Source organism: Carassius auratus, chromosome 13, assembly GCF_003368295.1.
Source record: "Carassius auratus strain Wakin chromosome 13, ASM336829v1, whole genome shotgun sequence".
Classification (NCBI taxonomy): domain Eukaryota; kingdom Metazoa; phylum Chordata; class Actinopteri; order Cypriniformes; family Cyprinidae; genus Carassius; species Carassius auratus.
Window position 1 is genome coordinate 18,556,113 of NC_039255.1, and position 17,222 is coordinate 18,573,334.

At 40.6% G+C, this 17,222-nt stretch overlaps 1 protein-coding gene across 3 annotated transcripts in view; it reads left to right on the forward strand.

The window, feature by feature from the left end:
* The window catches only part of LOC113112951 (leucine-rich melanocyte differentiation-associated protein), a 254,480-nt gene extending 238,356 nt beyond the window's left edge, over positions 1 to 16,124 (forward strand). Inside the window, exons 7-8 of one of the 3 annotated variants that reach the window (XM_026278909.1) lie at positions 14,186 to 14,276; positions 14,366 to 16,124. In XM_026278909.1, coding sequence (XP_026134694.1) covers positions 14,186 to 14,265 — 80 coding nt within the window. In that variant the 3' untranslated portion in view covers positions 14,266 to 14,276; positions 14,366 to 16,124. Of the gene's footprint in view, positions 1 to 14,185 lie in introns of all 3 variants that reach the window. The other 2 variants (XM_026278908.1, XM_026278907.1) reach the window with 2 other exon arrangements.
* Positions 16,125 to 17,222: the final 1,098 nt, after the last annotated feature.

Here is a 17,222-nt window from a genome sequence, read left to right on the forward strand (position 1 = left end):
TTGAGGCATGAACTAGCTGCTTTCTCCAGACAAGCCCTCTAGCTAGAGCAAATCTCTCAACCTTTTCTCATTGCCAGACCTCATCCATGCCTGACTATCATGTTTACCTTTGTTGCTTTAGGTTGGGCTGGCTTAAAGAGCTGTATTTCAGAGAATTCATGAAAGTCTGAATCTTGTTTTGAACAGAAAACACACAGGTGAAACTGTCAAGAAAAAAAACCCTAGTCATATTTCATCCCAAAAGCAAATACTACGCTATTTTCTTACACGGCGACTAACATTAATCATTTCGGTCTCTCCAAAAAAGGATACTTAGAAACTCCAATAGGACACAAATGAACCAAATGATATAAGGATCCCGTTTAAGAACATATGAAAGAAAAAAAAAATCTGATTTGTATAGTATGTGTACAGTGCAACAGCAAATAGCTTTTTTACATTTTAGAGAAGTGAAGTTGCGATACCGAACAGGACTACATTTAGATGCCAAAAACTCCTGAACCAACCGGCTGCTGACTGTAAATATCTACCACAGTACACACTACACAGATCCATTCAGAATAACTAAACACAGCAACGTACACATGACAAATCAAAATAGCATCGTGAATGTGTGTGGAAACAACATGAATGTATGGAAATCTCTGTGCTTTGCATAAATACAATGTGCGATCAGTGCGTCAAGAGCAGTCATACATGCATTAAAATAATGGACTTACACATGAATACTGTATGACTCCTGTATGCTACCGCTATCGTCTTTACCTTCATTGCATTTTTCATCCATCAAAACTGTACTAGCGAGTTGCATCTCATCTGGCCATACAGCGGTGGGATGTGTTGACATCCTGTTCAGTCTGTACTTCACACAGCATGACATGTGAGGGCTCGTGCTCTTAAAAAACAATCACAGAATATGACCGAGCTCGTGTTTTAAAGTGAAACACACTGGAATAATTAACTGAAAATGCAACGCGAGTCTCTGTTCTCTCTGCAATCTCTGATGTAATCCGCCTGGTTTCCTTTAGATTAGTGCTGTTTTGGACAGATTGTTTGAATGCATTCACTTACTGGATCATTAGACTGAAAAATTTTCCCAGAGTTTAGCAGCTTAATACGATCTGATCAAGGGTTGGGATTCGAAAATGTATTCCTATAACATAATCGGATGCTTGAGGTCAGGAATCGGATACTTGCTATCAAATTAACCTTTTCATTCTGCCTATCGATTCCTATGCACTCCAAAGTTTGGCTACATTTGCGGACAGAAGCCGTATACAAGCGAAGTACGATATCTGTGATCGCTAAACATGTTTCAGGAGAGGTGTCACCACCAATATGACAAAGCACTTTATTTTAATAGATCCTTGAAGATTGTGAAATATGATTCAAACAACAACGTGATTCTATTCTTAGATTACAATGATTCGTCTGTTTCATTCCTCAAACTTTGATGTGATCACTTGGTTCATCTGTGCAGCGTACGATCACACCAGTGTGATTTGAACATTTAATTTTGCGTTTGCGCTGCCATTGACCTAAAGAGAGAAGCTGTCGTCTGTCATGAATGAAAAAACTTCACAGTCTTTTAGCCACACAGTATCATTATTTATGTTACAAACATCCAAATAAAATAAGTACTGGGATAAAAGTTTATAGTTCAGATATAAACTGTGTGTACAATGTGTATGGTATCGATAAAAATAAGGTAAATCAGCTTTTGAAAGTAATTTGTCACTTTAAATAAAGATTTATTGATTACATTGTAACGCCAGTAGGTGTTGAACTGTTGAAATGTATTTTTCTTTGAATCATACAAGAGATTCGTTCAAGAACGTTGATTCATCCAGTAATGAAACAAGTACATCTTTAGTGAGTCATTGAATCATTCATTAATAAATTACATGTGATTTTGTTCAGTTGTCTAATGTTTTTTCTTCAGAATCATGAGAGAACCACAACTTCCAGTGGGGGGGGGGGGAAGAAAAAGAAAAAAAGTATAAATGTTTTCATAATCATGCAGTTCTACTGTATTTTGCACACAAAAATCTCTTAATATATATATATATATATATATATATATATATATATATATATATATATATATATTTATATATAAACTATAGCCCTAAAGAGACCTAAAGAGAATTTTTATTTTAATTTCAATGTAAAATAAAAATTATTTTGATGTTTCTAAAATGTTGTTTCTAACAAAATATCATACAAATTGAATTTGTTTGTTACCCATTTTTTTTCTTTTCATTTTTATTTTAATGTGAAATTAACCAGTGCATTTTATGACAAGCTGTATGAGATTTTCCCAATCAGCTTGTGTACTTCTGAGAAATGTCACAAAACTCACAGACAAATGATACAGTGGAAGTACAGACAGGATGACCATCCTTACTCTTTGGCCCATTATATACGCAAGAATCCAGCCTTCTGGGGATGTTTATAGAGGAGGCATCTGTCTTTGTAGCAGTATCATAACTTCTTTAGACACGCTAACTGATATTGTCAGAGCAGAACAAGTTAAGCATGTATACAAAGTCTCAAAGTTTTCGGCAGATGTTCTCATCATCGAGTGGAAATTAACAAGAAATCTACTATTATCAGTGTTGGGAATTTACACGGAAACTAGCTTGTTAAAGCTACAATTATGTTCAATTATTACTAAGCAGAATTGAACTACATCTTTGACTATATAGAAAAAAAAATCTTAAATACCATGTTTGGATTCAAATTGTTGTATAATTCTGGTTATTAACTGATTCTCTGGAATTAATTAATCAATGAACTTTCCAGTGTTAAATATAGAAGGGACAGTTTAGGAGAGTGTGTTTGTTTGTCACCCCAGCTCACTCGGCAGTAAAACTGTGTGAACAAACAATTCAAAATTAAAAACAGCTTTTGTTTGTTAGAAAAAGTACAGTAGTAGATCATTACTTGGAAAAGCTGCTCTGTTTTAAAACAGCTGAACTATTGTCACAATACTGAAAATACTAGTTAGCTGCATTGCTACTTTTGGTTAGTTACTCCCCAACATCAGTTGTGCTCATCACTGCATAATGCTGTGAATAGGTCATGAGGAGTTGAGTTTTAAAAAATGCAAAAAAATAAAAATGATCTTATCAGATGTGTACAGCATACAGTATGATGATAAAGCATAGGAAAGTTATTCCAATTGCTCAACAAATTATATGGAAGTTTATGGCAATGTTCCTATACTAAAATGAATATACTAGTAGTGCTCTTACAAGCCACTGTCATAGAGGAAGCATTAGTTTCATTAGGAATACTGGTTCAATTATGTGCTTTGGCTTTGGTAGCGTTTTTTGGCTGCGTTCTCTTTCCCAAAGCCACCGGTCTTATTTGTATGCAGTGCAATTTTCAGTTCCCATTCCCAAGCCTGAGCTCAAGTGAAAAATGGCCCGCATTTTCTTGATAGCCCATGTGGATGTGGGGTATAAATGGCTAATGAATTACAGATGAACACTGACGCAAATTAATCTTCCTGATGTCCCTGGGTTATATGGCAACCATTTAAAAGTTTAATCAATACGCTAAAGTTGAAAACATGCAGGCGCTGCAGTTGTTTGGCTGTAATAAACTTCAGTGGGGAATGGGGAGGCTTGCATCCAGTGCATGCATCATAATGACAGGTATTTATGTTTAATGGACTAAATATTTTTTATTGCATGAGAACAAATGTCAGTTTAACTCTGTAAATTATGAATTTAGCTACCCTCGGTTGCTCCCATCAAATGATTGACATCCTCAAATGCACACGCTCAAGACTACTTTTACTCTGTTGCTTTGTGTAGAAACTCCCACATTTTAGCAGATGCAGAATGAGGTTGCTTGAGTTCTTGTTTCCAGAGTAAAGTACAGATGCTAAACTGTTTATTACATTTCAAACAATCAAATAAAAAAAGCCCTTTTCTTAACTTCCAATGCGTCTGATTCTTGACTTCAGTGAGACGTCTGTGTATCCAGCTTTTCTCTGTTCTGATGAAAACCAGCCTCAGTTTTTTCAGTGCCACACATCTGTGTGTGTGTGTGTGTCAGGAGTGGTCAGTAGTTTGTGGTTCATCGCAGGCTTTGGGCTTAAAGCCAGTCCACTTGAGTTGCATATGGCTCCATTTGAACTGCGGCCCAGAGCACCATCACAACTTCAGCCTCCCTTTTGATCGAATAAGTGACATTATCCAGGGTACTAATTTAATATCCTCCAATGTTCTCTTCTCTCTTTCTTTTCTCTGGTCATTAAGTGTCTCTCGCTCGGTGCGGAGGCAGGCGGACGCAGCTGTTCTTTGACAGTGCATGTGGATATTCATCTCTTCTGGTTTGCACATATTTATTAACTGTGTCTTTGACCTCTAAGTGAATGCAGTAACATGCAGAGTGCTGCCTTCAGGATATCATTAAAACTGTCTTCTGGCAGGCCAACAGTAGTTTCTTATTTTGGTTAACAGACATCGCTGTAAAAATCATATAAAACACGGCTTCGACTTTATAGCGGTTTTCTAAAAAAAAAGAAACAAAACCTCTCTAAAGATCTGTGGACAAAATCAGTGAACTGTGACATTCAATGCAATGAATTAGCATCAGCACATTTTCCACAGAAGTGTTTAAAAGATGATTATTCAGATGATATTTACATGTCAGGGAGAGTCCTGAGGCTTTTCTGTTTTGGTGTAGGTCTGAAGTTTTGGAGAGCAGTACTTTGAAAAGTATCATATTATAATAATCTATCTCATTCAGTGTTAAGCTTGGTTTGCAAACAGTATATATATATTTACATTGGAAGTGCTATATTTATTTGCTGTCATTATGCATTATTGACACACTTTTCCTAATGTTGTTCAGTTGCTGACAATCTTTTTTGTTTAAAGCACTGTATAAATAAAGGTGACTTGACAAATATTGCATCTGAAATACTACATTTGAATTTTAATGGACTGAAATTCAGACATACTACATTCACCATGTTGTTATTGTCATATTACTTACACGCGTCAGTTACATTGCTTCACTACCATCCATAAATCCTCTCCCGTAGCCTCATGTCCATCTAATGTGCACTTCACAATCCAGTTTATGGTAGACACACCAGTGATTTGCAGGAAAGAGCAAATCTACAGCTGAAGCACATGTCCTGTTATTTTATTCATTTCAAAGATTAAATATAGCTAAAATAAAATATAGCTGTCTTCCCTTCAGGTATTATTGCAAGCTTGTGAGATAATAAGGAAAGTTTAATTGCATTGTTAATTGATTTTTTTCCCCCACAACATTATTACCCTGATTGATTGCAGAGCTGATGAGAGCATGGGATACAGGAAAACACTGAGAAAGATGGAGCAGAGTAGATCTAGATAACCTTGATGTTAAGAGCATCCTTAACATCCTTCGGATATGTCTTTCCTTGACATATTGATGGCCTTCGAAAATTGTATGCAGATGAGTTGTGCAGCCAGTAAATGAATTCATGCGGAGATGCTCAGCAGATTTTTTTTTTTTGTGTGTGTAATTTTCCTCATTAAAAAGTTTACAGATAAAATAAAAAATAATAATTATATATTGGCTTAAGGGGTGCCTCAATTTAATATGCAAAGAGTTTGTGAGTAGTTTGATTTATTAAAACACCTGGCTGAGATTTGTGCACTGAAGTACTGTTTTTTTTTTTTTTTCCTTGGTGTTTAGCTTATTCAGGGCCTTATGTTTTAAATTGTTTAATCAAATGTTAAGGCTGTAAAACATCTTAAATATTATTTTAACAGATCCTTAAATTTGTGCATGGAATTTTGAAAAGGCCTAAAGTGATTATTGAATTTCAAAAGTCTATGATTTTGTTAAATAAATGTTAGTGCTGCACATTCAAAGGAGTAATGCTATGCTGTTGCACAATATAAAGTCTCATACTTTCAGAGCAGTTCACAATCAATAAAGGTTGCACGTTTATGCCTAATTATTGCTTATGATATACTGTTCAAATCATGACAATGTTTTCTTTATTTTTATATTGCAATATGTTATAGACGAATGTAAAAGTGCATATTTTATCTCACTCATCTTTTTTTGAAGTAGTAAAGCAGACGTTTCAAAATAAGAGTCCCAGTATATATTTTTTATTTTTTATTTTTTTTCTGTTTGTAGTTTGGTGACATACATTTCACTAGTATTTTACTAGACAATATAATTGTTTTATTGCCTGTCTTTGAACACATTATTATAGTATCAGCAATTACCAATTTATTTATTTATTTTTTTGGTTGAATGTGTGCTCTAGACTATTTAAAAAATACAGGATTTGTTCTCAAATTGTATGGGTTTGTTTTGTATGAGCATGGTTAATTTTATCTGTCAACGACTGAAAAAAGTTTTAAATTTGATTTAAAAAAAACTGTTAATGTACGGCATATGATAGACATGTTGTTTATTTGTGATCTTTGTGTTGTTTTGCAGCGCCTTAGCTTTCTGTATCATAACATTCTACTAAAATGATGTATTTTCCTGTAGTTCCTACTGTAGATTCAGCGGTGACACTGTAGAGGTGCAGGAAACACTGTGACTAGTACCTGCACTAGTTGTAGTGCTAGTAGTAAAACAAGCTTGTACTGTGTGGAAGTCTTATGCATTTTTCACATTGCTCCTCCTGACACCTTTTAAGTGGCGGTGTGATAAATGTTGGCTATTATAATTTCTCTGGAGTTTTGCCAGAGGAAGGAAAGCAAAGACAGCAGATTTCCAAGATGTCAGGCGCTGAGATAGCAGGCCAATCAGAGGCTGTGGAGGGCTTGTGTTGTGTTCTAATAAGCAGTGACTGTGCCTCGATCTCATATGAAGACAACCTCCTCTCCTCTCCAAAAATCCAGGTATGACAGGACGAGAATAATGCTTTCAACCTTTCTCCTGCCAGTATATGCAGCATGGAAACATTAGCTTCCCAAAGAATGTTTTATTTCACTGTAATTGCTGTGTGAATCTCTGGAATAAAGAGAAGGCCAGGCCCTGACATAGTGTTGTTTTTTCATATTAGCTATCAGTTCATCAATCCATCCCCATGGGTTCAAGTTGAGCTCTGCTTTCCACGAACGGGTTATGTAAGAAATAGCTGCTTCTGCATTTTACCTTTTCTCCTGCTTTTGTCTCCCACTCCTTTTTTGTTATGTTTCATGTAATAAGCGGAGTGTCCAGCTCTGGAAGTTGGCTACAGTGTGCAAAATTAGCAGTGGGCTGTATTATATCACGCATCACCCTAGCTGCCAGTTTACACTAAACATGCTCCCCCATCCCTGGCAGGCCCATGTGTGTTTTGCTCTCTCTGCTCCCCACAGAGGTTTGTTGAAAGAAGAAAGGATAGACATCTCCCAGACCTGTACCGTTTGCAGACCGCTGCTTTAAGAGCTTGAACATGTGAGGAAGCAGTCATGCTGCTTCAGGTCAATATTACAGCTCCAGTCGTCACCAGATGCTGAACTGAGCCACACTTTAATATGATTTATTATTCATGTTATTTGTAGTATTAAAATATTAAAAGTAAATTAAAAATAAATCAGTTTCACTCTTTTCAAGTAACTATATCATGCCTAACTATATCAAGATATTTTTCTTTATTACAGTTAAACCATATACTTATTTATTTTCTTAGTTTCTTTTCAAAGCAGTATTAAAAATTAAAATGTTCTAATTTACTCGTCCTCATGTTGTTCCAGACCTGTATGAATTGGTTTTGTTTGCTGCACACAAAAGAAAGATAGTTTGGAGAATGTTAATAATAAAACAGCTGCTGGTAGCCATTGTCTTCTATAGCAATTTTTTTTTTTTCCATGCAAGTTAATGGCTACCAGCAACTCAATGATGGGGTGCTTCAGCATTTAGGATGATTGTGCTGCATTTGGGTCTTATACTCTGGTGAGGTGTACAAGAATCTACTCTCAGATCAGCGCTCTGCTAGTCAGAATGAGCATACAGGGATCCAGCGGCGGTACCTCGATCTCCAGGGCAGCAGCTGAAGTGCAAAAACCCTGTCGCCCCCTCAGAACAAGTACTTGCGCTGGCAGAGCTGTCCGCTGCACCCCCCCACACCCGTCCACAGAGCGAGGGGGTGCTGACACAGGCACAGACGTCTGATCTGATGCGAACAGACATCTCCTCACACTTCACAGTTTGGATCACCTCAGCTTGTGAGGATGGCAAGGAAAATGAGCGTCGCTCGGCTACAAAAGTCCAAATTTAGATTGACTGAGTTTGTCCCCGGGCCTTGCGGGCTGACACGAGCTGGCCCGCCACTAACTCAACGAGGAAGGAGAGCGCGGGACTGGAGTGACACGTCGGAGAAGTCTGGTTCCCTATCGCTCGCGGTAGAGGAAGGGGAGGAGCGGCTACTTTGAAGCAATGGGAGAAATAAAGTGTCAGGTTCGGTTAGCATCCAGACTGGTGTTGGAATATGCTTGGCACTAATATGGCACCAGTATCTCTGTCCTCATCTCTGTTCACTGTCAGTGCGTGCGATTCCACGACCTGTTTCTCTGCAGCTCTGACAGTGTCTTTTCAGATCATGTTAGTTGCACGCTCGGAGCGCTGCCGCAGCTTGCCCATCACTCTGCCACTTTGTTTGATGCCTGCCCTTTTTTGTCATTAATGCACTTGATGTCTATTTAAAAACGGCCGCGATGCATGCTATCTGTTGTCCTGTCAGGAGATCATTGACAGCATTAATGCCACTTGTCCTTGCCTCATTTACTAAAGCGCTGACACCTAGCTGCAGTCTGCCACATCCATCAAGTGCCTGTACTTCTCTCTCTCTGCCTCTCCTTCGCTGGCATGTCAGAACGATCCTGTCTTTAACACGCTCAGACTGGGCTGTCTCCACACATCACATATAGGCCTCACACTCCACTAACAGAAGGAAGATGTAAACAATACAAGCGCTGCGCTCTTCTTCCTAACTCTGGCATATGTTTTGCCTGGACATATATTGTTGATGTATGAGAGAAGTGAACGGTGTCACACTCTCAATGAGTTATGGCCAGTCTCAAAGCTCTCGAGGAGAAAGCCTCATTAATCGTCACTGTTGCATTAGTCACTGCTTGATTATTATTATTTTGGTTGAGCACCATAGCAACCCAAGTAACACCTTTACATCTGTGTAGTAACATCTCGGGCACCACTCAGAACTCCCTGGTGACCACCAGTAAAAAAATATCTGATGTCATCTTAGGGACCACCCAAACATCCCTAGCAACTGCCTAACAATACCTATACTACCACATAGAATACCACAGCACCAACTACTTACAAACATGTTATATCTTGTTTTTATCAATTCTGTGTAGTACCTTGTGTTAAAAAAATATGATGCAGGAATATGATTCACTAGCAAGTTATACATACAAAATTGTATTCATCATCATGTTATATATCAAAAATAAGTATTAATGTAGTATTTTCTTGTGATAGCATCACTGTAGCATTTACTGCAGCACTACTTGATAAGGCCTGTATTTATACACCGTAAGTAGACATATGCAAATTGCTTCTGTATTGCTTTTTTGTATTATAACGTTCCTTTGTTTTAATGAATGAGTGGAGAGGAGTGAGTGGCAGCTTCACGTCACAGTGTCTCTCACACACGCCGTCTCAGTGTCTCTCACACACGCCGTCACAGTGTCTCTCACACACTCCGTCAGTGTCTCTTACACTGTCACACTGTCTCTTACACACTCCGTTAGTGTCTCTTACGCATGCCGTCACAGTGTCTCTCACGCACGCCGTCAGTGTCTCTCACGCACGCCGTCACAGTGTCTCTCATGCACGCAGTCACAGTGTCTCTCACGCACGCCGTCACAGTGTCTCTCACACACGCCGTCACAGTGTCTCTCACGCACGCCACAGTGTCTCTTACACTGTCACACTGTCTCTTACACACTCCGTTAGTGTCTCTTACGCATGCCGTCACAGTGTCTCTCACGCACGCCGTCACAGTGTCTCTCACGCACGCCGTCAGTGTCTCTCACACACGCCGTCACAGTGTCTCACACACTCCGTCAGTGTCTCTTACACTGTCACACTGTCTCTTACACACTCCGTTAGTGTCTCTTACGCATGCCGTCACAGTGTCTCTCACGCACGCCGTCAGTGTCTCTCATGCACGCAGTCACAGTGTCTCTCACGCACGCAGTCACAGTGTCTCTCACGCACGCCGTCACAGTCTCTCACGCACGCCGTCACAGTGTCTCTCACGCACGCCGTCAGTGTCTCTCACACACGCCGTCACAGTGTCTCACACACTCCGTCAGTGTCTCTTACACTGTCACACTGTCTCTTACACACTCCGTTAGTGTCTCTTACGCATGCCGTCACAGTGTCTCTCACGCACGCCGTCAGTGTCTCTCATGCACGCAGTCACAGTGTCTCTCACGCACGCAGTCACAGTGTCTCTCACGCACGCCGTCACAGTCTCTCACGCACGCCGTCACAGTGTCTCTCACGCACGCCGTCAGTGTCTCTCACACACGCCGTCACAGTGTCTCACACACTCCGTCAGTGTCTCTTACACTGTCACACTGTCTCTTACACACTCCGTTAGTGTCTCTTACGCATGCCGTCACAGTGTCTCTCACGCACGCCGTCAGTGTCTCTCATGCACGCAGTCACAGTGTCTCTCACGCACGCCGTCACAGTGTCTCTCACACACGCCGTCACAGTGTCTCTCACGCACGCCGTCACAGTGTCTCTCACACACGCCGTCACAGTGTCTCTCACACACGCCGTCACAGTGTCTCTCACGCACGCCACAGTGTCTCTTACACTGTCACACTGTCTCTTACACACTCCGTTAGTGTCTCTTACGCATGCCGTCACAGTGTCTCTCACGCACGCCGTCACAGTGTCTCTCACGCACGCCGTCAGTGTCTCTCACACACGCCGTCACAGTGTCTCACACACTCCGTCAGTGTCTCTTACACTGTCACACTGTCTCTTACACACTCCGTTAGTGTCTCTTACGCATGCCGTCACAGTGTCTCTCACGCACGCCGTCAGTGTCTCTCATGCACGCAGTCACAGTGTCTCTCACGCACGCAGTCACAGTGTCTCTCACGCATGCCGTCACAGTCTCTCACGCACGCCGTCACAGTGTCTCTCACGCACGCCGTCAGTGTCTCTCACACACGCCGTCACAGTGTCTCACACACTCCGTCAGTGTCTCTTACACTGTCACACTGTCTCTTACACACTCCGTTAGTGTCTCTTACGCATGCCGTCACAGTGTCTCTCACGCACGCCGTCAGTGTCTCTCATGCACGCAGTCACAGTGTCTCTCACGCACGCCGTCACAGTGTCTCTCACACACGCCGTCACAGTGTCTCTCACGCACGCCGTCACAGTGTCTCTCACACACGCCGTCACAGTGTCTCTCACACACGCCGTCACAGTGTCTCTCACGCACGCCACAGTGTCTCTTACACTGTCACACTGTCTCTTACACACTCCGTTAGTGTCTCTTACGCATGCCGTCACAGTGTCTCTCACGCACGCCGTCAGTGTCTCTCATGCACGCAGTCACAGTGTCTCTCACGCACACGCCGTCACAGTCTCTCACGCACGCAGTCACAGTGTCTCTCACGCACGCCGTCACAGTGTCTCTCACACACGCCGTCACAGTGTCTCTCATGCACGCCACAGTGTCTCTCACGCACGCCGTCACAGTGTCTCTCACGCACGCCGTCACAGTGTCTCTCACGCACGCCGTCACAGTGTCTCTCACACACGCCGTCACAGTGTCTCTCACGCACGCCACAGTGTCTCTTACGCACGCCGTCACAGTTTCTCTCACGCATGACGTCACAGTGTCTCTCACGCACGCCGTCACAGTCTCTCACGCCGTCACAGTGTCTCTCACACACTCCGTCACAGTGTCTTTCACACACTCCGTCACAGTGTCTTTCACACACTCCGTCACAGTGTCTTTCACACACTCCGTCACAGTGTCTCTTACACACGCCGTCAGTGTCTCTTACACACGCCGTCACAGTGTCTCTCACACACGCCGTCACAGTGTCTCTCACACACGCCATCACAGTGTCTCTCACACACGCCGTCACAGTGTCTCTAACACACTCCGTCACAGTGTCTTTCACACACTCCGTCACAGTGTCTTTCACACACTCCGTCACAGTGTCTCTTACACACGCCGTCAGTGTCTCTTACACACGCCGTCAGTGTCTCTTACACATGCCGTCACAGTGTCTCTTACACACGCCGTCACAGTGTCTCTTACACACGCCGCCCCAGTGTCTCTCACACACGCCGTCACAGTGTCTCTCACACACGCCGTCACAGTGTCTCTCACACACTCCGTCACAGTGTCTCTCACACACGCCGTCACAGTGTCTCTCACACACGCCGTCACAGTGTCTCTCACACACGCCGTCACAGTGTCTCTCACACACGCCGTCACAGTGTCTCTCACACACGCCGTCACAGTGTCTCTCACACACGCCGTCACAGTGTCTCTTACATACGCCATCACAGTGTCTCTCACACATGCCGTCACAGTGTCTATCACACACTCCGTCACAGTGTCTGGACAATGAATGATGCTAATGCTCACCTTATCATGCACTGTTGATCAGTGAATCAGTATGATGAGCTCACTGTTGATCTTCAACCTTACTGTCTTTTGATCTCTCTCTCTCTCTCACACACACACACACACACACACACACTCTCTCTCTCTCTTTCTCTCTCTCTCACTCTCTCTCTCTCTCTCACACACACACACACACACACACTTTCTCTCGATCTCTCTCTCGCTCGCTCTATCTCTGAAGAAAGCAATCTCTTGGCTTGTTATTGTCTAGACAATGCCCTCAGGCTAAATGTTGTCTCTCTGGTGTTCTCAGACTTTAGACGGATGCACTGTCTCCCCCGACACACCTTTCATGCCAGAAATCTGAGTGAGAAATGACCGATTCTGGAGACACAATTTCAAAACATCCTTTTATTTTATTTTTTTGGAGCAGTATGTGTACTTTACTGACAAACCACTCTCTGATGGATAAACAGTAATGGAGAACTTTAACTTTTTTGTCATTCATAGATTCCTAATCATAACACATGCTTTTGATTTGATAAGAAATCACTGTACTGCTAGATCGATCTATCTATCTGCCTGTATGTCTTTCTATCTATGCAGTTGCAGTTTTTAAATAGCTCGTTTTCAACCAATATGAAGATATAAAGGAAGAAATTGTTAATATTATCACTATTTTATCACAAAGTACTGCAGTACATTAATAAGCAGTTATATGCAGTACATTTATGTTGCTTATGTTTGTGTGTGTGTGTGTGTGTGTGTGTACACGAACCAAAAATAATTCAGACACCAAATATAATTATTATTATTTTTTCTAGTGGGTGCAGGACACTTTAGTTCATTGATGTGAAGTGAGGATAGCAAAATAAAGTAAATTGTGACATACCCAAAAATTCTTCATAGTGGACTATCAGTTAAACTTTGGGACCAAAATTACTCAGACACTTTGACCTGAAAGACAATGTTTTTCTTAAGTGTTATCTGAAATTATCAAAATGAATTTGTTCTGACAGTTAACTCTTGAATTCTTGTCATATTTTATTAAGGTTTTCTAAACTATAGAGAATAAACTTTGATAATGTGGGAAATGTTGAAGGTGTCTGAATAAAGTTTGATTTTTACTCTTTTATCTATCTATCTATCTATCTATCTATCTATCTATCTATCTATCTATCTATCTATCTATCTATCTATCTATCTATCTATCTATCTATCTATATATATATATATATATATATATAGACACACACACACCTAAACTAAATCAATATAAACAATTAACAAAAGTGTATTGGTGATCAAATAAACGTGAATCATGGTGGACTTCTTTTGTGTGCACTGTGCAAGTCGTGAAGTTGAATATTTTTTTTTTATAATCACTTCTCATACAATTAGATGATGTGTTTAAACATCAAACCAAAAATAATATTTAATGTGCTATTAATATTTGATGTGTTATTATAATTGGAATATTTCAGCTTGAGGGTTACAGCATCTCATGGTTTCAGCTCAGAATATACATGAATTTGACATTGATGTGGTTAAATGTCATTTTGACATGCTCTTCTCTCTTACTTTCAGGGGTTTTCACCAAGTGTCGTTATGTCTACTATGGCAAGCACTCAGAGGGCAATCGATTCATCCGCAATGACCAGCTCTGACTGACAGACAGGTCAGTGGATAGACACACGAGGGGGCTGTACAAAGATATCCTGCGCATATTATTATAAATATACATGTTTCCACACACATTTTAAGCAGCCAAACCCAGCCCTCTAGTGCCGTCTGCTGAGTGTGCCTTCCCTGCCACCTCCCATCGTTCTCGCTCCGTCTGAGCAGTGCCATCCAGATTGACATGATTGCCTTTAAGCAGCCGCAGTGACAGACACATACACGGCTGAGCGCTCGTCCTGACAGCCGCAGCACCATGATGGATTGCCTGGTCCAACTGCTGCTCTCCCCAGGTCAAAGGTCCCACCTGAGGCTTCGGGCTGCCCACATGGAAGCCCAGGATGAGCTCCTCTCAAAGTCAAAGCTAAAGTTAAAGAGAAAGATCGGTGGGAAAGTGTCACTTTTGTTGGATTTCTACACTTCAGCCATTATTAAAAGTAGAGCTTATTTTACATGGTTTTGTTACCATGTAATTTTCCATACATTACCATAGGGGAGGTGTCAGTTTGAGTCATTGAAGGGTTTTGTTAATTTTTATTAAAAAAAAAAATAAAGTTAAAAAGGCTAATAAATTTAAACAATTTAATTGAGTATTTGTTTAAATTTATCAGCCTTTTTAAGCTTTGAAAATAAAAGGCATGCCAGGCATTTTTTTTTTAACCGTTTGCTTTCATATAAGTAATCTATGTTATTATGTTTTAATGATCCAAAGCTGTATTGAATGTTTTCAGCATGAGTCCTTTCAGAAATGCAGCTGCGAGGCCCTCACAGGCTCCTGACTCTGCAGCTTGTGTCTGTTTGCGAGGTGCATGTGCATGTCGTGTGTGAAGTGTGTGTGTTGCGGGGGCAGTTGTTGCAGTGCCGGAGCCTGGAGGAGCTGTGAAAGAAAGAGGTAATGAGCTTTGCTTTATTTCATTTTTTCTCCGGAGGGAGAGAGCAATGACAGACAGCAGCTCTGCCAGTGAAAATGAAGGTGGATGTATGTATGTGTGAGGGGGGAGTCAAAAACTTTCTCCAGGCTTTTTGAGGGATTCCTCGTGCTTTCTTTTTTTTTTTTTTTTTTTTTTTGGGACCTATTCACATTATTTTAATTATTTCTTTTCATGTTTAAAAAATCTTTTTAAAAAATCCCTAATGTCCTTTGCTGTGCTTTGGAAACAAAGTTTATTAGCAGTGGGCAAAAAAATATATATAAAAAATATTTGCATCATTAACATCAATTTAGGGTGATAAATGTTTTATGTGCATCCAATTTATTTTTGTTTTTTGTTTAATTTGTTTTTTCTATTACATTCCATATTTAAAGTTGAGTTCATGCACTGAAGACTAGCCAAAGATCCACTGCAAACAAAAGAAGTACATTTTTAAACAAGAAAACAAACTGGGATTTGTTATTAGTTTGATTGTTGTATGAATCATCTTTTTATATGGGTTAGTTGATATGACATGTAAAAGTGTCCATCAAAAACTACTGGAAATATATATATTTTTAATCACAAAATAATTATTATACATATTGATTTGATGACCTCATATTGATTTAACACACTATGTAATTTTTGCACTTGCAAAAAATGTATAGCTGAATAAAATTATAAAGAAATACATACAAAAATCTGTATATATGAAATGAAATGAAAAATATGCATATATGTAATGAAAATGAAATGGGTAGTCTATTACTGCATGTACTGTGATTATTGTATGTAATATGCTATTATTGTGAAAATATAATACCATAATCATGAAGTATTATTTTTTCTTAACATTTTGATTAAATAACCATGTGCTATCATGAGCAAAAATGAACTAAATAAAATAGCTTGGAAAAAAAATGGATTACAATCTAGTGTTCTTTTAATATTTAAACAACCGGGAAACTGCAATAGTTTTTATTAATGTTACTGTTAGTAAAAAAAATAAAAAAATAAAATTTTATTTTTTATTTTTATTTATTTTTTTCCTTGTAAACATTCATTATTAATGGCATAATTTTGCCTGGCCTCATCTTGTTTAATTGCCGTGTGTTAAATGGCCTCCCAAGAATGCCATCTGAATTAGCCCAGCAAATGAGAGACGTAGTTTTGGATGTGAAAGAAAGCATGTGTACCCGGAGCAGCGCTCGGCAATGTGAAGCACGCAGGGAAAGGTCACACATAGCCCAGTGGGTTTGACTGTGGGTCACAGGTTGTGTACGTCTGTGCCTTATGCACTTGTCGGTCCAAGTGTGTGTTGCAGTGTCTATTCTGTGTATGAGAGGGACAAAGTGCAATGGGAATATTGTACTAAATGTGTGTGTGGGTTGTTTAGTGTGTGTGTATACAGTACATTTGTGTCTTCGGCCCTATGAGATTATGCTTGCTGGAGAGTATGGTCACTAGTGCGGGCATTTCTAAATGACAAGGTTTATTTGTTGGTGTTGTGATATGTTCTGAGAAAAGTGGCACTGACAGCTGGTGGAGGCAGCAAGAAGAAGCCACAACAAGTCCCCCCCTAACCACACAAAATGTCATCTCTTCCCTGGCTGGCTCACCCAACCATCCCCATGAAAAGAACAGACATTTAAAACTTTGTGACATGTGTCAGAGACGCCGCCATTGAGCCACTGCCGCTGATGTAGCCGGAATTGACAGCACCCGAGCCGCTGGAGCTGGCTTGGGGACATACCGAGTTTGGTGAGTGTCAGTTCCCATCCTCGTCAGGGCCTCATCTCAAGCAGCTCCGCAAATATAAACAGCATTAGAAGGCAGGCGGAAGTGCAGCGGGAAGACATATGCTGACACACACACACACACATACACACACATCTGCGTTCGGGAGAGAGCTTGGTAGAGGCATATGGCGGGGACTAATTAAGGTGTGAGAAGTGGAGAGAAACCTGTAGACTCTGACCTAGGACGTCACGCTCGCAGGGCTCCTCACTAGAACAACGCCTGAGAAAATGAAT